This window comes from Habropoda laboriosa, unplaced genomic scaffold (genome assembly GCF_001263275.1).
Source record: "Habropoda laboriosa isolate 0110345459 unplaced genomic scaffold, ASM126327v1 scaffold65, whole genome shotgun sequence".
NCBI classification, from domain to species: domain Eukaryota; kingdom Metazoa; phylum Arthropoda; class Insecta; order Hymenoptera; family Apidae; genus Habropoda; species Habropoda laboriosa.
In genome coordinates, this window is record NW_017100254.1 from 478,468 (window position 1) to 487,540 (window position 9,073).

At 37.4% G+C, this 9,073-nt stretch overlaps 2 protein-coding genes across 6 annotated transcripts in view; one reads left to right on the forward strand and one right to left on the reverse strand.

Annotated features, from left to right (window-relative positions):
* LOC108572478 (putative uncharacterized protein DDB_G0271982) overlaps positions 1-78 on the forward strand; it is a 21,725-nt gene extending 21,647 nt beyond the window's left edge. For all 5 annotated transcript variants that reach the window (XM_017934720.1, XM_017934721.1, XM_017934722.1 and 2 more), the window contains one exon: positions 63-78. The gene's annotated coding sequence lies outside the window, so the exon portion shown is untranslated. The remainder of the gene's footprint in view (positions 1-62) is intronic.
* Positions 1-3,819, reverse strand: part of LOC108572209 (citron Rho-interacting kinase-like) — an 11,615-nt gene extending 7,796 nt beyond the window's left edge. The window contains exons 1-2 of the mRNA XM_017934409.1: positions 3,808-3,819; positions 3,183-3,260 (exon numbers count right to left, since the gene is read on the reverse strand). Coding sequence (XP_017789898.1) covers positions 3,183-3,260; positions 3,808-3,819 — 90 coding nt within the window. The remainder of the gene's footprint in view (positions 1-3,182; positions 3,261-3,807) is intronic.
* Between the last annotated feature and the right edge of the window lie 5,254 nt (positions 3,820-9,073).

Below are 9,073 nucleotides of genomic sequence, written 5' to 3' on the forward strand. Positions count from 1 at the left end.
TGGAAATTGTTTATACCTTTTTTTTAACATTTGAAAATTAATGTTTTTTTTCTGTAAATTAGAAATGGAACTTTCAGGCCACCACAAGAAACAAGGAAAGGACTTCAACCTCAGGAAAAATGAAGAAATGCAATTATTTACGAAAAAATGAATTACCTATTGTAAGATAACTGTACAAAATGTATTTTACAAAAAGTTAGAATATGCCAGTATTGTTTTACAGCATTTTACAGTCTACATATCCATTTCGCTCTTACACACCACATCCATTTCGTTTTGCGAAACACTTATTCTTTAAATAATATTCCATTACAAAATTAAATAAACTAAGTCCAGATATCATTAGAAAGGCGTAATAAAGGAAAATGTCCTATATCTTATATGTAATTTCATATTTACATTTAGTTCTAAATTTAACCACTACCAATGTTGTAATCTTGTTCTATGTTGAATCCGTAACATTGGAAGCGGCAAGAAAATGGTAAGGGGGCTCTAGAGCTTCCGTGTCGTGGATGAAAAAATTCATTGGGTGATAGGTCTATTCTATACCTTGTCTGCGGTGAAACCTTCAATTTCATTTGGGAGTATTTAAGGTCAATTATGTAAGCGTAAGCATTTAAAAAGTTTTATTTTTTGTACTTCCAATTACAACAATGGTAAATGAAAGAAACATTGCGCAGCACATTCCGTTTTAAACTCAAATTCAAACCATTATGAGATTCTTGTCGATTACCACCTCCTTTTAATAAAAGAATTTAAATGACATCATTTAACAGTAATTAGCATACTACATCGTACGACTAAATATTATAATCTGTTACCGAAAATTTTCGTTAAAAACGTCAGATCAGTTCCAATGATATTCGTACAAGGCGCCCCTATACATATTGTGCGCTCTTTAAAGGTCATCTTTATCTCCCGAGAAAAAAAAGCGTTCCCATAACGCTGCATTTACAGTCAGCGATATGAAATTCCAATCGCGCGTATGTATATATAAATACGCAGACATCTTCGTTTTCGTTTTTAATGCTCGTTACGGGGAGGAGAAAGTAAGAATCAGGAACTACCGACAGACACAGGTAACAGGTATAATGTAAATTAACCCACGCGACCTCGTGTGATTGGCGAAATGTCAGGGCTGCGATTCAGTCTGAGTACTCCTTTTACGAGATATCGATTTTTCTCATCCCGTTCGCTTGATTGCAGACGCGCGATATCCCCACTAGTGTATCGTTCTCCTTACACGCGTGTTTACACGTTCGCCTTGCATAAATCATCCGCTCGAGTACATCATATTAATTTGCCCGGCCGATAAATATAGTTACCGGCTGATGGTCTTCTTCCAGCATGTTCCTTTTCAACCTCCCTGATAAAAGGGTAATAATTTTACATGATATCGAACGCGATACAGAATTAAATTGATCGCTGGTTTGTGACTGAATTAATCACTATCGAATTAACTGTTCTCCCATGAGTTGCCTCGTATAGATAAGTAACAATGCGAAAGTTTCAAAATATTGTAAAAAATTTTCATACAAAATATCGATCGTTAATGGTATTATCTCATCTTGGTCACTTAGTCAGATTAGCCAAGAATCTCCAGAGGCATTAAACGCTTTACGTTTGAATATTACGTCAGAGGCCGCGACTTTCTACATCCTCTTCACGTGTACTGTTATAAAAATTTCCTCGACATTTAATCACGTGAAAGGAATCTTACGACTCCTCTCTTGGTAAACCCATGCCGACACATAGATCGTGCTCTCTCCAAATCGAAAGGATAAAAAAGAAAAGGAAAGAGGAGGAAGGAATTCCGTTCGGTCGCGTCGTATTAATCGCGATGAAATATTACGCCATTTCGAACGGTGACGGCGGGAGATACCTATTCAGTATAGTGGTTGCAAAAATGGTATTTGCTTCCGTGGCAATTGGAGCTGGCTTCCCATGTCCACGGTTTCAATATATTAGAGTCGGAGAGATGCAAATGAATCGTTTAAATTTCACAATTTTACGAGCGTTAATTATTTGCGAATTTTAAGCCGAGAATCTTTCGTAGGCGCTAGATGTACGCGCGTGTAATTTCAATTTTATAGAGAAAACATTGATACTTAAATGAGAAAAGATTGATGATAGAGGAGGAGTTTTATAGTTTGAAAATGTGGAGAAAAAGCAACGAGTATGTGTCATCTTTTTTCACGGTTGATTTTATGTGCTACACCGGGGATCGTTTACTTTCTCAGCGGCGTTCTACCGTGACACGATGGGCACACGTGTCCTTTTCCTGTTTTCCCTATCCTTTTCCTGGGACATTACCCCGCGATTAGACGGGACAGAACGTTACGTGGAATTACGCAAGCTCGTTTCCATGAGTTTCAGAGCGTATTGCCGGCGTAATCGTCGTAAGCCCGTTACTTTGATGAGATTGAACTTCCTTCGACGACGGTGTGCTCTGTTCAAAAAAAAAATAAAAATACTGTCGTTTCTGTGTAGCCCGATCGATGACGGTTAATAAGTTCATAGAGAGGTATAACTGTACCGTTTAATTTATATGTTTCATCGGGAAGGAGGCGTTGATACTGTGGTATTAGAGATGCGATTTTATTACATTTTTATTAGTGTGGTAAATAGGTCGCATAATGTAACGGTACGAAAATAATGGTATTCGCCCCAAGAAGCTGTTGTTTAGCTGGAAACTGCACTACGTTCGATTCTGACATTGTTTGCGAAAATACTGAATTAAAAACGTATCGAAGTACTCCAGTACTTAAGCATTCGAGATCGCAAGCATTTGAGATAACTCAAGAACTCGAGATCTCAATAACTCAATGACTCGATAATTCAAGGACTCAATAACTCAATGACTCGATAACTCAAGGACTTCATAACTCAAGGACTCAATAACTGAATAATTCAACGACTCGATAACTCAATGTCTCAATGACTCAATAACTCGAGGACTCAAGAACTTAAATATTCGAGTGCCCAAATACCCGAGCACTGGAGTATCGAAATCTTTAAGTTCTAAAGCATTGAAATCGACAGAACGAAAAGTGCAGAAGTCAGTAGAAAAATTCCCTCTACCACCACTTAACGAGGTAACCGTACAAACATCAGGCCACTGTCTTGTATCGCCTAAGTGAATTGTCTCGTCGTTTCCGCGCCGACGAGCAAAACTTGGAAACTGTTTTCCAGCGGATCTCCACCCTTTTTGTTTTCCTTTTCTTCGTTAGTCGTGTCGACGTCAGTCCCGTTGGACTTTGCTTGGAAAACGTGTTTCACATTCCATTGAACCGGAGAGAACACGCATACCATTCGTCAGGATCTTGTTTCACCTAATCATTCACCAAGGTGCAAACTATCCTTGGCTTAGAAATCGTTCAGAGTTCAGAGTTCAATTTACGCTTATCCTTAACCATCAACTTTACACATCTTTTTTCATTATTTTGAAAACAATTACTGTAATGGGATAAATATTATCATTATATTTGATGTATTTTTATAGATCCAGCGAAGCTGTTCAAGTTATACGAAGGAGAATTCTCCGCTTTCCCCATGCGTCGTATGCTTTAATACTCACCACGACCAATCGGTTAAAGTCTCATTATTGATGGACTCTTATTCAACAAACATGGTAGGGTGAGCTGTTCTAATATGGAATACTTTTTTTCACGCACATATTTTACTTATTTACAATGCTTTTATATAAACTTAAATATTATGATTTTGTAGGAAATTTTATGCTATTCTGACTGGTAATAGACAAACTGAAAATATAATAACGGTTTAGACAGTATTTATTATTTTTACCGAGGTCCTCATTTCCCATATTTGGCTGATGGTGCTCCTAATATGAGATACTTTATTCGCCTAATATGGAATAGCATATTAGAAGATGGGAAGCAGGATATAAATAAGTAAGTAACGCGTCTGATAATTATCTTTACTTAAAAAAAAATAAAATTTGTTATTTTTTATACAACATTACAAAGAATTCTTTACAATTGCTTCAATCGAAAGATTTGAGTTCGCTTTTTAATTGTTTAACAAAACGGAACAAAGTTCCTCGACAAGTAGAGCCTTGAAAAATCCAATTTTTTTATCTACAACCGCTTGTATTACTCTACGCATATCTTCTTTTTTCTATTTCTTTCTAACTTGCACGATAAACGACAGCTAAAGAACAGAAAACACGTCTCACTTAGTCGTAATGGAATTAGACGTACGTGGTCTCTAATATGAAATATTCCATATTGGGCTCGTCGAGGTATTTCCATACTAGGAAAATCATTGTTGTTTAAGTTTTCAGAAATATTGTATTAACAAGATAGAAATTAATAATATCCATGCTGGTTACACAAACCCGACCATATTTGAAAGATAATCACGTAGAAATAAAGTTAACGTACTTATCTTGTTACGTATAATACCAGTCTAAAAATTCCTATGCAAAAACTCGGATTGTTATAATCTCTGCTAACTGGGTGAAATAAATGACAAACGCAACCGATTGTATTTACTGCCAATAGATGATAATGCCAGGATTCTTTAATATCGTGATATTTTATATTGGGCATGTATACCTATTCCATATTAGGACAACTTACCCTAGAAAGTATTACCATTCCAATAGGTCAATAATCCTCTCCACTGTTTATACTGCAGACGTTACACTATCATATCTCCGCGGCATGAATTATTTATACCGACATTCCACATCTTCTGCTTTTCATCTCACGCTCAATCATCTTAACCCTATCAAATCCCCTTCAATTAGTACAATCAACTCAGTTAAGTCTTCTGCATGACACAGTAGGAAAAGCTGTCGTCGTTCTTTTTTAACCATTACTTGTCAACAAATCCTACGCATACCCTTTCACATATTTTCTAAACGAAATCTTCATTTTCCAAGCTCCTTTTTACCACTCTCTGCAATTTAACCCTTTCGTTACCAGTGGGACCTATTCGCAAAAATTGACACCAATTTCAGAAATTCAATTTCAACAAGTTATTTAAAAAAAAATAATTTGCTCACAAAAGGGTTATCTTTGTTCGAAGGTATCGTGAAAAAATCGAAGAAACTTTGTTTCGTGAAGCTGCAACCGCAATTCCTCCGGGTCCCCGCGTACTCTCCAACGATACTTAGCGCATCTGGTTAGCATTCGCCGCGGCGCGGCGGAGGTGCACTCACGGCTCGCCGCGACTCGCCTTTGTCGATGTTCTCCTATATCGGGTGACCCGAATAAATAATACGTTCGAATGGGCCGATGATCTAGCTCTAATTTCTCTTCCCATCGTTTTCATCATAGCGCGATCGGTTACGCTTGATCTCACGCGCAAGTCGATACTCGCGGATTGTGTAACTCATGCATCGTGGGTAAACAGTGCATGATTCTCATTTTAATTGTCATCACTCTGTACATGAGACACTTCATCATCTGTGACTTCAAATTAGAAGACGAAAAAGAAACAACGTTAATTAATTACGTTGATAATTAAGCTTCAAGTTATTCGTAAGTCTACTTGCTACAAATTATTGAAATGTTTTCCTCTTTTACGATTTACAGGTAAAAAGAGAGGGACATAGATGATTAAAGTTCTGAGTTTATTCGAAGTCTATTAAACGATTGAATGCCTGTTTTTTTTTTTTTTCTCACTTTTCGTCGATTTACGGTTTGGTTAACGTGCGACACGTCCTTGCGAATCGTCTCACATATTAACTGACCTGAATAAATAATAAAGATAAACAGCGAGACTTAGTTTTAAGCCTCGCCTTTCATTTATATTCGCCGGTCGGTTCTAAACCGCGCGTGCCGGGTTAATGCGATTCGCCGCCATTACGGATGTCATCCTCGTACGTTTTATGAACTGAATAAACTTATCGAATAACCAACGAGAAAAGAGAGAAACAAGAGAAACATTAAACGGTACAAAATTATTAAAAAGAGGAACTGTGGAATTTTTATAGATGTAATGTATATAATTTTAGAAGACTCTTTGGGCAAAGCGGCAACACGACAGATCGCGCGCGTCGATCTTCGAAACGCACGCCTTTACGGTTTCAAATTATAGCCCGACGCGTTCTCTGATAGCAAACCGCAGCATAGTTCCATATACGCGTAGTGTGGAGCGTACAAAACGAAATATATCACGTATCGGCAATGATACACCCCGCGGTGTGCACGGGTGAAAATAAAATAGCACACTTATCCAACCAGTGGGGATTCGAGCTATGCGCCAGCTCAAATGGCAGCGAAAGTCCCAACTTGTGGGCACACACCGCGGCAAAATTGAGGATGAGATCAGAACAGCCGCCAGCTGTTCGCTATTACACCTTAAATCTAACGTGAACCGTATTGTAAATTAGTATGCAGATGTGTAGAGGAAGTTACTGTGCGAGGATAACTTTGCTGCCAATTTTTCTTTATATTTAATATTTAAGTAAATTTTAGGTATTCAATTGGAAGATTTTCATGGAACAGGTGGCAAGTATGTTAGGAAATTTTGGATATTCAATTGGAAGATGATAATCAGATAGGTGTTTAATGTTTAAGTAAATTATAGACATTCCATTGGAAGATTTTAATTGGATAAGTACCTAATATTTAAATAAATTTTACATATTCAATTGGAGGATTTTCATTGAGTAGGTAGCTAATAGATATGTAAGAAAATTTTGGATATTCAATTGGAAAATATTAATTGGATTAATACCTAATATTTGTGTAAATTTTAAATATTCAATTGGAAGATGTTAATTGCATGCCTAATATTTAAGTTACATATAAGGTAAAAAATTTTTTTATTATTCTTCCTTATAATTTTCTTGTTCTTCCTTTTTCTGAGACAGTAGCTATTTTATAAATAAAAGAGTAGCAGTTTATAAAATCCCAAAGGACCACACTTTTTCCACCTCTGTCAGAGTTAGGCTCTCAGAAAACCCTATATTCTCTGTTTTACAAGCTCGGCCATTTTTATGGGCTAAACTTTCGGCGGTCCAGCGAGTCCTCAACGTCTTTACGATCACTCTCCAGTGTCCTCAGTTAACCCTGAACTTGTAGGGTAAGTAACGAATTTCAACTAATTATACATCCTCTTGATTATTGAAATTCGCTATTCAACGACGAAAGAATTAATAATCCATGAATTATGTAACAGGTTTTTGTCACTATTGTTTAGAAGGAACAATCAGATAGTGGACAAAACGGAAAACTTTCTAGCCAAGAGGCTGGCACGTGCGCGCAACGGGAACAGTGGTGTTGAGAGATAGAGTCGTTAGCTATCGATGAAACCAACATCGACCCTGAACGAAATGATCGTGTGACGCGGAGGAATATGAATTCGTCCTTCGTCACCGTGTAAGAAATTGTAAAAGCAGCGATGGAGCTTTCTATAAATACGCATTTTTACGGTGCACGTGTAATGTTTATGGCATTTATGAATTATGAATGACGCTACGCCGCAAGACGACCGGATGAAATTGCTTTCGCGCTAGACAAACCCCATAACAACCGTCGGATTATCGTCTTTCATCGAATTCCTCGTAATCACTTCTCTGGGTGAAATTTATCTTATCTCTGAATAGAGATAAAACTAAAATTTATTTTTTAATAAAAATTACAAATAGCATTTTTAAGATAGAATTGTGAGAATTGGTAGATTTTAATGTAACAAGATGCAGTTTCTCAAGTCTGGATCATTTATCAATATATTAATCAGATTACTAGGTTGGATGATATCATTAATGGAAGAACGCTCACGCGCGTCCACCTTTGCAGAATCTTCCTCGACTCTCGATTAATAAGACCACACAGGCCGCGATGGTTAATTGCATCGAGCGCACGCCTCGGTTTACGCATTCTCCTCCGCACGCGAGCGAGGAATTCTTCGAAACCGCGATTTTGTAATTCGATGATTCTCCTATGTTGCAGAAAATCTCATTTCTTATTCACGGTAATAAAAGAAAGACATGTAACATGCCTATCTCATTCAGCCAGTAATTTTCTCTCATATATATATATATACAGTAGTTGAAGAATAATTTATTCAAACAATAATACAACTGACTCTCTCATTTTCATTTTATGTCAAATTTATAGTAGCAGTCGTTTGGTAGAAATATTTTATAAACAAATAATTCATTTCACATTCCAATCTTCTTTTTTTTATATTTATCATCGAGATAATAAAAAGTTCATTGGACGTTTGCAAGGTCCGCGGACCTCGTTACTTAAGAAACACAAGATTTTCAATATCATCGTTCATTAAGGCGAATTGCACGAGAGCAGCAACGCGAGCTTAAACGTTTTCCCATTTTAGGTGGCCGAGGAACGAGCTCGACACGGGTAAAATTACCCTGGAAGCACGATCGGACGAATCTTTTGATCTCGAGGATCGTTCGTTAATCGGTACACCCTATAGAGGCACCTGGCATCGGGTTAAGCGAGTCGAGGAGTATCTATATAAGCGCGTAGGTGGAGGGGGCACGGTCCCCGTTGGAGGCCTCGTCCGCAGAAAATCGTATTGGGGGATCGCTTCAAGTCGGACAAGGAGAGAACGATATACCAAGCTTATTGGAGCGACAAGGAAGGAGATAGTGAGACGGAGATGGCGCTAGTTGTGTCCAGAGGAGGAATCGTTCGCCATGGGCCTGTTGCTTGTGCATTAGCGGTAGTGATGGGACCGACTTGATGCTTATCTATCGATTTCGAAACCATTCTGATTTGACCTGTATATACATGTATGTATAAGTTGGGAGAAAATTGATATTGGAGAAGGAGGATTTAATTTCTTTTGGAAACTTTTCCTTACTGGTTGTCCTTCAATTATAATAGAATTATTATATATTTGCATTGTAATTGACATAACTGACACTTTCACAGTGTATTCAAAAATTAGGACTCTTTGGTGATCAAAATTAGTGGTAATGGAATACGATTTCCAGATGTGTTGTTGTTCATTTCATAGATAGCGTGTCCAAAAAGTACCTGCGCACATTCTTCTACTTTAGTGATTCTTTTTCTTCCTTATATCACATCTTTTACGTAGATTCAGATCAAGCCAGTTTAGAATAGAA